Here is a 14,144-nt window from a genome sequence, read left to right as displayed (position 1 = left end):
GCCAAAGTAAGGGACCTGCAGCCTCACCTGTTCCAGGCACTCCAGTCTTCCTGTCCTCCTGCAGTCTGGTCAAACTCATGCTGGTAGCTTCGAGAACACTGTCCAACCAACTTTGTAACCAGAGGTTCAACTGAATAGAATCTGAATCACATGCACCACAAGGCCTATGCAGCCTCAACTCCCCAGCCTGGCTTTGCACTGCAAAGTTTGCAGCAGCACGTGCAACAAAATGGCGTCCAGCATTCAACCCCCCCCCCAGCTTGCATTAACTAGCCACACACAAGGCATGCAAGCTCCACCCCCAGTCATTCTTAGACTTCTTATTGGGTGAGCAACACAGCCAAGCAACACAGTTGGAGCCTCCTTCCTCCCTGGCCGGCAGGGAGGGAGGGAGAGGAGCTGCTTCCTTTGAAATTTTAAGGGACATCATTTAAGGGACATTTAAGGGACATCCATCAATAAGGGACAGCAGTGGGACATGGCGCTGGAATAAGGGACTGTCCCTTGACAGCTATGGCAAAAAGGGTTTTCTTGTGTGTGTGTTTCTTTGTGGCTGATTAGCTGCTCTCCCTGTGCAAAGGTCAGAGTGGGAAGGGTTTCTGTTGAGGCAGGTGATTAGCTGTGGGAGGAGCTTATCAGAGCTTGCAGGGCAGCGGCGCGCGCAGTTTGATCCATCTTTTAGATTTAGGGGAGCTAGTCTCAAACGTTTGTTGGGGGAGACCTAGGTTTTTTGGGGGGGGAGTTATTTGTCCTGTCTTCACGCTTTTTATGATGGAGGACCGCTGTAGTCACCCCCAACGACATGTGCTCAAGATGGAGGGTGAGGGAACAGTTGCAGTCGCCTGCGGTTCCTGGGCAATGTTTGCCATCTTGCCAAAGGTTGCAGGCAGCTTTACCTGCAGCAATTGCATGTTGATTGCCCTCTTAGAAGACAAACTCCAGCAACTGGAGGAACGTGTAGCTACGCTCCAAAGAATTAGAGAGCTGGAGCTCTTCTTGGAAGCAACAGAGCACACCGTCTCCACCAAGGAGGAGACAGGGGACTCCCCTGAGAAGGAGGCTAGTTCACCAACACAGGAGCCAGAAGATCAAAAGAGACGATGAGGCTCTGGGCAGGAAATTGAAGCAATTAAATGCACAAATTGTCATCTCATCTGTCCTCCCAGTTGAACGACGTGGCCCAGGGAGAGAGGGGAAAATAGTGGAAGTGAACAGCTGGCTTCGCAAATGGTGTAAACAGGAACGGTTTGGATTCTTAGATCACGGACTGCAGTTTCTTGAAGATGGACTTCTGGCAAGCGATGGGCTGCACCTCACAACGGTTGGGAGGAATGTTTTTGCCAAAAATCTCAGAAACCTCATCAGGAGGGCTTTAAACTGACTAATATGGGGGAGGGAGACAGTGCTCCTGAAGGTAGGAGTCTATCAATTGATGAAGATGATCATCCAAATGTCATAGACCAAATGGAGCAAACAGCACGCAGACCTAGTGGTAGGAGGAAAAAATCCTTAAATAAGAGACACGGGGGAATGAGTAATGGACTTCAATGTCTGTACACTATTGCACAAAGCATGGGAAATAAACAAGATGAGCTTGAGCTCTTGGTACAGCAAACTAAATATGACATAATAGGCTGAAACCTGAAACCTGGTGGGACCAAGTGGGACTCAGAACCACTGGCAGTCATCTTTGAGAATTCCTGGAGAACAGGCGAAGTCCCGGCAGAATGGAGGAGGGCAAATGTTGTCCCTATTTTCAAAAAGGGGAAAAGAGAGGACCCAAATAATTACCGCCCAGTCAGTCTGACATCAATACCAGGGAAGATTCTGGAGCAGATCATTAAGCAAACAGTCTGTGAGCACCTAGAAAGGAATACTGTGATCACCAATAGTCAGCATGGATTTCTGAAAAATAAGTCATGTCAGACGAACCTGATCTCGTTTTTTGACAGAATTACAAGCCTGGTAGATGAAGGGAACGCAGTGGATGTAGCCTACCTTGATTTCAGCAAGGCATTTGACAAGGTTCCCCATGATATTCTTGTAAAGAAGCTGGTAAAATGCGGTCTTGACTATGCTACCACTCAGTGGATTTGTAACTGGCTGACTGACCGAACCCAAAGGGTGCTCATCAATGGTTCCTCTTCATCCTGGAGAAGAGTGACTAGTGGGGTGCCACAGGGTTCTGTCTTGGGCCCGGTCTTATTCAACATCTTTATCAACAACTTGGATGATGGACTCAAGGGCATCTTGATCAAATTTGCAGATGACACCAAACTGGGAGGGGTGGCTAACACCCCAGAGGACAGGATCACACTTCAAAACGACCTTGACAGATTAGACAACTGGGCCAAAACAAACAAGATGAATTTTAACAGGGAGAAATGTAAAGTATTGCACTTGGGCAAAAAAAATGAGAGGCACAAATACAAGATGGGTGACACCTGGCTTGAGAGCAGTACATGTGAAAAGGATCTAGGAGTCTTGGTTGACCACAAACTTGACATGAGCCAACAGTGTGACGCGGCAGCTAAAAAAGCCAATGCAATTCTGGGCTGCATCAATAGGAGTATAGCATCTAGATCAAGGGAAGTAATAGTGCCACTGTATTCTGCTCTGGTCAGACCTCACCTGGAGTACTGTGTCCAGTTCTGGGCACCACAGTTCAAGAAGGACACTGACAAACTGGAATGTGTCTGCCAGAGGAGGGCAACCCAAATGGTCAAAGGCCTGGAAACGATGCCTTATGAGGAACGGCTAAGGGAGCTGGGCATGTTTAGCCTGGAGAAGAGGAGGTTAAGGGGTGATTTGATAGCCATGTTCAAATATATAAAAGGATGTCACATAGAGGAGGGAGAAAGGTTGTTTTCTGCTGCTCCAGAGAAGCGGACACGGAGCAATGGTTCCAAACTACAAGACAGTGGAATTTGCTGCCAAGGAGTGTGGTGGAGTCTCCTTCTTTGGAGGTCTTTAAGCAGATGCTTGACAACCATATGTCAGGAGTGCTCTGATGGTGTTTCCTGCTTGGCAGGGGGTTGGACTCGATGGCCCTTGTGGTCTCTTCCAACTCTATGATTCTATGATTCTATGAAACCTAGACAGCATCTTAAAAAGCAGAGACATTACCTTGCCAACAAAGGTCTGTATAGTTAAAGCTATGGCTTTCCCAGTAGTGATGTATGGAAGTGAGAGCTGGACCATAAAGAAGACTGATCGCCGAAGAATTGATGCTTTTGAATTATGGTGCTGGAGGAGACTCTTGAGAGTCCCATGGACTGCAAGAAGATCAAACCTCTCCATTCTTAAGGAAATCAGCCCTTAGTGCTCACTGGAAGGACAGATCCTGAAGCTGAGGCTCCAATACTTTGGCCACCTCAGGAGAAGAGAAGACTCCCTGGAAAAGACCCTGATGTTGGGAAAGATGGAGGGCCCAAGGAGAAGGGGATGACAGAGGACGAGATGGAGGGACAGTGTTCTTGAAGCTACCAGCATGAGTTTGACCAAACTGCGGGAGGCAGTGGAAGACAGGAGTGCCTGGCGTGCTCTGGTCCAGGGGGTCACGAAGAGTCGGACATGACTAAACGACTAAATAACAACAACAAGTGGCTGTATTCCTTGCTATGCACAAGGCTTGTCCCTGCCCCCCCCCCCAAGGCCTTAGGATGTGTGGAAATGGATTAATAGCAAAGAGTGGCAGAGCTGAAAAGGTTCTGGGCCCCAACGATTCAATAACATTCGATGTTAAACAGAAGGCAGCTTCTAAGCGGTTTTTGAGGAATTTTCCCAGTTAATGATTTGTCACAAAAACAGGAACAGGCAACTTCATACAGGCCTCTTGCATACGTGTTCCCCTGTAGTATTGGGAGCAGACCATGGGCTTTTGCTGAACAGAAGCCACAGTCCATAAAGCCATACATCTTTTCTGACAGGAAATGCAGAATGCAATGCAGAAAGCCAATGAGAAGGAAATCAATTTGGCAAATTTCAAACTGTATTTTCCCTCTCAAATGAGCATGTCTTTTTGGTGAACTATCAAGGAATGATACAGTTACGCTTGCAAATTGTTTGCCAGTAGATCTCTGACCGTCTGGCTCCACTAAGCTTGGAGTTGTGAACTTCTGCCCCAGGGATGCCCCACCTGTGGCCGCCCAGATCTGGAGGGACTCCAACTCCCATGAGTCCCATGGTCTGGGATGCTAGGAGGGAGCTTCAGTCCAACATCTGAAGGGCTACAGGTTCCCCAGGCCTGCTCTGTCCTGAAGGAAGGCAGTACAGTCACATGCAATGCCCAAGAGGTGGACTAAAGGTTATGAACTAGCTGCCAAAGAAGAACTGTCAACCCAGTCAACAAACAACAACAGAGAGAGAGAGAGAGAGAGAGAGAGAGAGAGAGAGAGAGAGAGAGAGAAAAGCTCACATATGAACTATGTTATTTGATCTTAGCAGTTTGGGGTCTCAGATTCTCTGGAACAAACGTAGCTACTTTTGGTTTAAAACAAAAATTATTTACTATATTTAAAAATGGGGGGGGGGATTGGTTTTGAGAAACAAGAATGCTATTCCCTTTTCAGCTAAATAATACCTGAACTACCTACAGGGCCCCCAGGCAGGCAAGGTGGTCAGTTGGTGCCTTGGGATAAATGCAACCTCTGATAAGACCCTAGTTAATTTATGGAAACACACTCCACTTTACAGAAATTTGTTTTCAATAATGCCTCACTTTGTTAAACATACTGTAGGACAAATGAATCACTTAATATTTGTGGATACAAAATTTGGGAGGGTAAAACTGAAGCAAATTCCCTCCTCCCTGTCTTGCTTAGTAATGAAAACCCAGGAGGATTAAGATTTAATATTCTACCAAATAAAACATTTTCACCTTTCAAAAGTCCTTGCAGTATTTTTAAAAATTTATCTTTATGCAATATGTTTAAACAGTTTAATTTTAGAATTCTATGTTGACAATATTTAACAAAAATGCTCATAAAAACCAACAGGCAACAAACAATTTCTCTGGCTGACAATTATTCATCCGATATTTCACACACTCTGAAACTAAAATTCTGATTTGTTCTGCAATCCAAAAATATTGATGTTTTTATTCCATGCCACCAAGCATGTGAGACCTTCAGTTCCAAATCCTCTATCATGGATCACAGCAGATAATAATTTTCTTGTATTTTTAGCAACAGACATTAAATGAACCAGGCCTGATCCAATAAATGTACATTCTGTAACCCAATGCATTTAAATTAGGAAACCAAGTTTATGGGTGGGAGGAGAACCAACAGTGACATTTATGTAGCAAAGGGGAAAAACTTGGACACAGAAATTTAAAGCACAGGCCTGTGCCTGGAAAGCAGGTACAAAAGGAAATCTGGATGCACCCTTAGTAATATGTGGAATAGACTACCTGTTGCTGAGCCTTTATTTCTTCTCTGCCTCAATAAATGTATCTTCCTTACTCTCAAGTAAGAGCCTCTGTCACCATAGTCTTGGTGGGGCCAGGACAGCGACCTGGTTTGCACTCATCATAGCTTATAACTTATATAGATAATATATTTTAAATATACATGAATTTAAAAATAAAAAAATAAAAAATCAGAATCTCATTCTAGCTCTATGAAAGATAAAACCAAGAGAACTAAAGCTGGCTCTACAAAGCCCATCATTTCGAAGCAGCAACGTTTTGAAAAGAAAAGGGCGGAAATGTCTGTGTCATTGTATATATTATTTTATCTAAAGAAATAATTTTAATCAAAGTCAGCCAGAGAAATAAGTTGTTTGTTTGTGGATTTATTTACTGGTTGTCACACACCCAAAGTGTGACAACTTTTAAAAAATAGTTCATGGTCATCATTAAATGTGTAATGAAATGTGTGAAATGTGTAAAGATGGACTGGAGTTCAGGAGGAAAATTCTAGTGAATCTCCCTATTCACTAGAAACAAAAATGATGGGAATTTAATTAAAACAACCCCTTCAGACTGCAGGTGAACTACATAACACCCTGCTGCAAGCAGAAAGCCAGCATAGCAGGGAGAGCCTGCAAGGCCAGCGCCTCTCTTTCCCCATTGTGCTCACTTGTACGATGCTAAAAATGACATTCCCCAAACTGCTATTGGACGTGGAACAATCCGCTCCATCAGCTCCCTTGTTCCACGGCTCATGCAGGACAGATGGCTGCCCTCTATCCTGTGTGAGAAAGCCAGGATAAGAAGCAGACGAAGTCACCAACACATCATGGGTTGCTAACTTTCCCTATAATTCAGGGCTAGTAAGTGCTGCGTTATGTGGTTTTGGAGATTTTGTACTGACTTTCTTTTGAAAAGAATGCTCCGCCACCCTGCTCCATTTCTCTGCTCCACTCTTTCCTCCTCAGTCCATTTATGTTCTCTACCTTTGTGTAATGGTGGTGAGCACAACTTTCCAACTCTAAAGTCAAGAGGAAAGTTGGCTGCTTGTTATGCTCCACACAGGGTGGTGCTACTCTGGGCACAGTGAATGTAGGTGCAGAAGACTATCAATATAGGAGCAGGAGCAGCACTACTCCAAAGCATTATTCTGGAGCCCCCAAAGTCTCCCTTTTCCAGCCATCTCCATAACTGAAGCCTATTTCCTTTGCCACACCAGAACTCAAACTTTCTCGAGTCTCCTTCTGAGTAAGCAGAGTGTCTCCTGCCATCAAGGATCAATGCTCACTGAAGACCCATGTTCTGGCCATCAAGTCTGCATTTGCAGCTAACTCTAGAAACGGACGGCTGGTGCTCAATAGCAAGCAGTCAAGTTAACAAAAGATAATAATCGCTTCGCTTGACACACAGCAACATCTCCACTGAAATGCCATCGAAAGTGAACAGCTTGGTTAGGCCACTAAAGGTGTGAATACAATGAACTGTGCACACAAAGGAATTCCAGTACACAAGCAGTTCCATGGTGCTCCATTGCAGCACTAAAATAAATAAATTCAAAAGAAACAGCTTCAAGGAGGCACTGTATATTCTACAAAGAAAGCAAAGGGCCCAAAATTAGAGCCTTGAGTTTTGATTATTTGTAGATCAATTAAAACCTAATTGGTAAATGATGGGGGAGTTATTTTAATTTTGAAGGGCAAATTCTAATGAGTGGTGCAAGGGAACAATGGTACACATTTTGATGTTGGTGTGTTAACGTAACAGGGAATGCAAAACAACAACAGCAATAGAGATTCAAGATGCCCTCTCTGTCTAGCAAAAAACCATAGCATTTTAAGTTCCCTGTACTTCAACATCTAAAAATGTGACTACACTGAGGTTTGGTAAAATGCAATTTTATGGAAATGTAATCTATTAATATTGCTTAAATATTAATCTATTAATATTGCTTAAAATATTGGGACGCAGGTGGCGCTGTGGGTTAAAGCCTCAGCGCCTAGGACTTGCCAATTGAAAGGTCGGCGGTTCGAATCCCTGCGGCGGGGTGCGCTCCCGCTGCTCGGTCCCAGCGCCTGCCAACCTAGCAGTTCGAAAGCACCTCCGGGTGCAAGTAGATAAATAGGGACCGCTTACTGGCGGGAAGGTAAACAGCGTTTCCGTGTGCAGCTCTGGCTTGCCAGATGCAGCTTTGTCATGCTGGCCACGTGACCCGGAAGTGTCTCCGGACAGCGCTGGCCCCTGGCCTCTTAAGTGAGATGGGCGCACAACCCCAGAGTCTGTCAAGACTGGCCCGTACGGGCAGGGGTACCTTTACCTTTACTTTAATCTATTAATATTGCTTAAAAGGCAGCAGATTGCTCTGTGGGTAGCTGCCCTAATCCCAGTACCAGAAGCACTTAATTCAAGGTGTGTGTGTTCCTATGTCACGTTGGATGGTGTGCCTCTAGACAGATGAAGGAGAGCTCTATATCCCGCAGACCAACAATTTGCAATCAGCATATGCTTCAACTGTTGTTGGTACTCTCACATTTCAGTGTTCTCGAAGCTACCAACATGAGTTTGACCAAACTGCGGGAGGCAGTGGAAGACAGGAGTGCCTGGCATGATCTGGTCCAGGGGGTCACAAAGAGTTGACTAAACGACTAAAGAACAACAACAACTCTCACATTTGACTTAAGCCTTATTTGCTTATAGTTTGCAACTAACATCCTGAATTAAGGCCTTAAGGTACCAGACAGGAAGATGGGGGGGATGCTACTTGTTGCTATGCCTCAGGCAACAAAACGTTTACAATGCCAGCTAGCATTGCCCACCAACAGGGCAGAGGGCTTCCTGTTTTCCTTAAAACCTTTCCTGATTATTTCTACAAATGTGTAATACACTATTTTGTTCAGCATTAAACATTCTGGGAGTTCAATAGCAACTTTTAAGAACCTTGTAATGTTACAGATCTTATTCACATCATGCAATGTACCTCCGTAATGTGGTTCAAGCAATTTTAGAGCAAAGAAAGGAGAATGAGTGGCCAGGTTAAACTGTACCCTAAAATAAGCTGCAGATTAACAGGCACAAGTGATTTGTTCCTCTGTGCCACATGAGAAAACTAGTCAGAGTCTGGCTCATCATGCTGTGTGAATCTGGGCTTGTCATCTGCTTCATTCAAACAAACCAGGAGTGGTAAGCCGCCAGTGCTTTGCCTGGAGAAAACCAAGCCACAATCCTGAAGTAGGTAGACATTTGATGACTAGCCAGACTCTGAATTTTTTTCTTCCTCTTAACAGCACAGTCAGGAGAGGGGAGGGAACAAAGCACCTATGCATCTTAAACCATCCTTTATTTTAAACTATGGTTTTTAATGTTGGATATAAGTGAGGACAATATGTGCATTGTTACTCTAAATATAAGCACCATTTCAATATCCACAATAGATCTGTCTGCTTATTATTCAGATTATCTATGTGAAGACACAAGAATGAATGACAAAAGACAGACAAAGCCAGGCTCTTTTTCAACAAGGCATCAATGTTCTTAAAATTCTTGTACCTTACCTTTCCCAAATGTGTCAAGGTTTTCCAAAGCCTTGCATTAGTGAGAAGCCAACTGAAACTAAGAGGAATACAGACGGAGGGCTTTGGGAAGGTGATAACCTACAAAACATTAGGAAGAACCTCCTGACAGTAAGAGCTGTTCGACAGTGGAATTTGCTGCCAAGGAGTGTGGTGGAGTCTCCTTCTTTGGAGGTCTTTAAGCAGAGGCTTGACAACCATATGTCAGGAGTGCTCTGATGGTGTTTCCTGCTTGGCAGGGGGTTGGACTCGATGGCCCTTGTGGTCTCTTCCAACTCTATGATTCTATGATTCTAAAAACTGCCCCACAAATGATATGAGATTAAGGTATCATACAGGTGTTAGAGGTATGCCTGTTGGGATTTTGCTTTCCATGTGTCATCTATGCATGTGCTGGACTGTGGCATTTGAATAGGAGAGCATGTACATAGTTCCAACTATACAATCTGTACATTTCGATTTTGCAATATTCAGACCGCAAAGTTGCAGACCACAGGCCTTCCTGTACTAGAGACTGAGAACTGTCTCTTTATCTTCCCAGGAGCCAGAGACACAGGTTATACAGTGGTGCCCCGCAAGACGAATGCCTCGCAAGATGGAAAACTCGCTAGACGAAAGAGTTTTCCGTTTTGGAGGTGCTTCGCAAAACGAATTTCCTATGGGCTTGCTTCGCAAGACGAAAATGTCTTGCGAGTTCCTGCGGGTTCCCCCCCCCCTTTTTCTAAGCCGCTAAGCCGCTTATCCGATAAGCCGATAAGCCGCTAAAAGCCGCTAAACCGCTAATAGCGCTAATCCGCCAAGCCGTCAATGGGCTTGCTTCGCAAGACGAAAAAACCGCTAGACGAAGAGACTTGCGGAACGGATTCTTTTCGTCTTGCGAGGCACCACTGTATTCTCTTCCAAATTTAAATCACCCTTAACATATATTTCTCCAGTCTCCTCTTTAAAAACTTTCAAGAAAAATCATGACTAGCCTAATGCAGCATTACAAATAAAGAGATTTGGCCTTTCACAACTCACACTCTTAGCTAATCTGCTGGGCCACAATAATTCCACAGCTCGCCTGCTGCATAGAACTTGGGTTCACCTAAATCCACTGACTTCAGTAACACTAAAAGAGCCCAATTCCAAGAGAAATTAAATATGCCACACATGAATGCTGCTGCAAAGACTGCCAAAAGATAGCACACATTTTGTGATTTATAACATTTAACATCTTTTCCTTAATTTCCAGTAAGTAAGGTGGGGATCTCCTTTGAAAAGTTTATCTTTTTCTAATGTATCAGTGTTTCTAACACACAGCTTATTACCTTGAGAATTTATTCTCGGTAAGAATTTAAGACACAGCAGAAACTTGAACAAACATCATTCAACAGCCTCAACAGAGATTTTCAAGAAGCTTTATTTTGCAACACACTCTGCTGCTTTTCTGTGCTCATGGGGAATCAAAGTACATTGACCCCCCCCCCAGTTTTTCACAAAGTACATTGACTTGAATATCATGAACATCTATTAAACGAACACTTGTGTCCCAAAATATCGCATCCCAAGAATAAGTCCTTGAGCCAATCTTATAGAACAGGAGAACTGTTCAGAAATGACAAAAAGAGCAGAGTTTGAACAGGGCAATAACGGTTCAGTAAAGCAAGGACTATCAACAAAATGGTCAAGAGCCACAAATGAGGACACTCACCCCCAAATACATCTCCGTTCTGGTAGTTTTTCCCCTTCTGAGCTTCCTCTTCATTTTGTACAGCAGAAACATGCTTGGCTGACGCACAGCCCATAGTTTCATTTAGTTAGCTCCAGCTTGACTGAGCCGCAAACCATTTCTACAGATGTGCACACATGGCCTTTATTATTTTGGGGAGTAATCCACCTTCCAGCTTTGTTGTCCGGACACTTTTTTTTAACCTGTTGACATAATACAAGAGAAACAGGACAAAAAGTCAGCAGTTGTATGAGTGCAATAGCTGTTGCCGATGCTCTCCATGGTGAAATGCCTAAAGAGGAGGACAAGCAAGAAGCCAAGACGCATTTTACATAATAAAATATATCTCCTCTCCAAAAGTCATGCCTGGGAAACCACAGACATCAACAGCACTTGTTAATCATGAGCACCCATGGATTATGAGAGGGAAGGTGATACTTTCATTTGGATAAAAGGTTTTTTTAAAAAAAATATATCAATAAAATTTGTCATCACACAGACAGGAGTAAATTTAATTCGACTTTTCCGACTTTCATACATGGTACTTATGGTACTTTCTAGTAGCACATTTTGAACACCTTCTAAAAAGCTCTTAGCAGTTCACAGAGTTGGCTTGAGTCCTACAAAAAACAAGTATCATGTGCAAATGACAAACTTTCACCCTTGGGCAGTCACAACACACTTGGCTATCGTGGGGGGTGGGGGGAGGAGATGGCTGCCACAAACAAACAAACAAACCACCAGCAAACAACTCCCATGAATTTTTGAATCTACAAAGCAGGCAAACCATTATTACTTTCAACATGACTTCTGAATTCACGGAGGTGGGGATGCCCAAGTCTTGCTGAAGATTGCTCCCATAACACTAACCATATTTTATTGTTATGCTTGAATACAGTCATTATGTACCAAAATATATTTAATGGGATCTAGGTCACAGACTGAACACTAACCAACTATAGTGCTAACAAAAAAAATTCCTTCCAGTAGCACCTTAAAGACCAACTAAGTTAGTTCTTGGTATGAGCTTTCGTGTGCATGCACACTTCTTCAGATACACTGAAACAGAAGTTTCCAGACCCTTCTATATAGTGAGAAGGTGGGGAGGGGTATTACTCAGAAGGGTGGTGGGAATGGGTGATTGGCAGATAGCTGTGATGAGCCTGTATCTGAAGAAGTGTGCATGCACACGGAAGCTCATACCAAGAACTAACTTAGTTGGTCTTTAAGGTGCTACTGGAAGGAATTTTTTTTGTTTTGACTATGGCAGACCAACACGGCTACCTATCTGTAACTGCAACTATAGTGCTGACATGGAAGAAAATACTGCACCTTTTACCTGGTATGTTTGCCAGGTATGAAAAAGGTGGATTCCATGTTAACTTCCCTATGAGGAAGTTTCATCATTTGGGTTCTTTTTAGTCTGGAGAAAAAGTAAGGTGCAAATACAACTGAAGTGTGCAAGATGACGCATGATGTGGAGAAAGTGGAAAAAGAGAAGATATTTCCCCTCTCTCCTAATACTAGAACCAGGAGTCTAGTTTGAACTATGAACTCCAAAACTTTGAGTGCAGATATGGCCCCCATACAAATGTACACAGAGGGGAATTTAGGAAAGCACAACTGGTTCAGTTGCACTGGCTGCAAAGCCTTGGGGGACGCTGCAATGAGGCTTTAGAATGGAGAGAGAGAGGGGGGGTCCAAATGTTTTGTATCGCAAAGGGTTCTGCTGCTGAAATTTGAGGCCACAAGGTCTGCCGCTGATGTCCACCACCATCTATCCACTCCTTTTACACACAGCTACAGGGGCGTTGTTAGGTGTGTTCTAGCATGCTCTGTCTGTTCACACAGAGACGGGGAAGGCCAAGAGACCTTGTCAATGTCTTGTGTGAAACTGTATACTGTAACACAGCTCCCAGAATCCTCTGCAGTAACTGTGCAGGGGTTCCTTAGTAGTAAATATAAACATAGGCATAGCCAGGGTTTTTGTGGGAGGGGGGCAGAACCTCCATTTGCTATGTATTTTTATTGATTTTTATTGATTTGCCCCCCTGGCTATGCCCATGGATATAAATGTGAAATGAATTTTATCAATTTGCAAAATTAGAAATGTGGTGATTCAGTGGATCACCCCAGAATATGGAGGCGCTGGGGGAAAGGATGCCTGGCGTTTGGATGACTGAATGAATCCCGGGTATTCAACAAAAGCCTACAATTCCCAAGCATAAACTCTGGCAGATAACAGCACAGCTTTTCAGTGAAAACAGTCCAGCAGCAATAAACAGAAGCAATGCTAAATAGGCCATTGTTTCAATAATCAACTCCACTTTCCAGGCTCCTAGTTCACATCTAACCACTATTCTGATGTAAAAATGGCTGATTGGATGCCAGGTGGGACATCTAAATAGACTAACACACAAAAAGCCTCACATGCACTCTTACATAGACACTCGATTTGCACATATGAAGCAAGGGACTCTTTAGGAAGGAGTCAGAAAAAGCCACAAAACATGTACAAATTGAATACAGTGGTACCTCGGGTTACAGACGCTTCAGGTTACAAACTCCGCTAACCAGGAAGTGGTTGCTCCAGGTTAAGAACTTTGCCCCGGGATAAGAACGGAAATTGCGCGCCAGCAGTGCAGCGGCAGTGGGAGACCCCATTAGCGAAAGCACGCTTCAGGTTAAGAACCGTTTCAGGTTAAGAACAGACCTCTGGAACAAATTAAATTCTTAACCCAAGGTACCACTGTACAGCAGAAAACTCATCCAAATATAAACAGTTAACTTATTAAACATCACAATAATTTCATAATTATCTGCCTATGTATTTCTAATAGTATAGCCACATCAGTAATTTTTGATATAACTGTTAAAACTACTCTGAAAATTTATTGTTCCAAAAATGAAACTTTCATCTGCTTGTAAATATTAAGATTATACCAACAAGAATGAGTCTTTCTGTAAAAAAAAAAAAAAGACTTTTAATCAAGTCTTACTGACTAGTGATTTAAATCAAGTCTTATTGACTAGTGATTTCAATCGTAATTTCAATCGATTTGATTTAAATCAAATCCACCCTGGAGGGGTGTAAAAGTCATCTGTTTTGAGGAAGCATTGCCTTAAGGTAGAAAGACAGGAAATAGTAAATTGGGAAGTGTTGCTGCTTCTGTTGCTGTTTTCCCTGCCCATCCGACTGGGTTGCCAACAGAAAATACAAAAACACAACTGAACATCACACATGGAAAGCTTCCCAATACAGGGCTGCCTTCAGATGTCTACAGAAGATGTTTCTAACTGGTATTTTTTTGCTTCTGTCAGTGGGTCACAAGTGACTTGTACAGTTCTCTGTGTTAGAGAGAAGCTAATGCTTTCCTTTCTTTTTAGTGGGTTAATTGCAAACATGTGAGAGAGGGAAGGGTAATGTGCCGTGTGGTGTGGGCAGGTTCTTGGG

General features: G+C 43.4%; 1 protein-coding gene across 1 annotated transcript in view; it reads right to left on the bottom strand.

Moving 5' to 3' along the window:
• The window catches only part of LOC307218866 (uncharacterized protein C1orf21), a 152,463-nt gene that overhangs the window by 81,674 nt on the left and 56,645 nt on the right, over nt 1-14,144 (bottom strand). The window contains exon 2 of the mRNA XM_079981810.1: nt 10,673-10,893. Coding sequence (XP_079837936.1) covers nt 10,673-10,766 — 94 coding nt within the window. The 5' untranslated portion in view covers nt 10,767-10,893. The remainder of the gene's footprint in view (nt 1-10,672; nt 10,894-14,144) is intronic.

Source organism: Podarcis cretensis (assembly GCF_951804945.1).
Source record: "Podarcis cretensis genome assembly, chromosome: 6".
NCBI lineage: Eukaryota > Metazoa > Chordata > Lepidosauria > Squamata > Lacertidae > Podarcis > Podarcis cretensis.
This window is presented reverse-complemented; position numbering and strand designations above follow the sequence as displayed.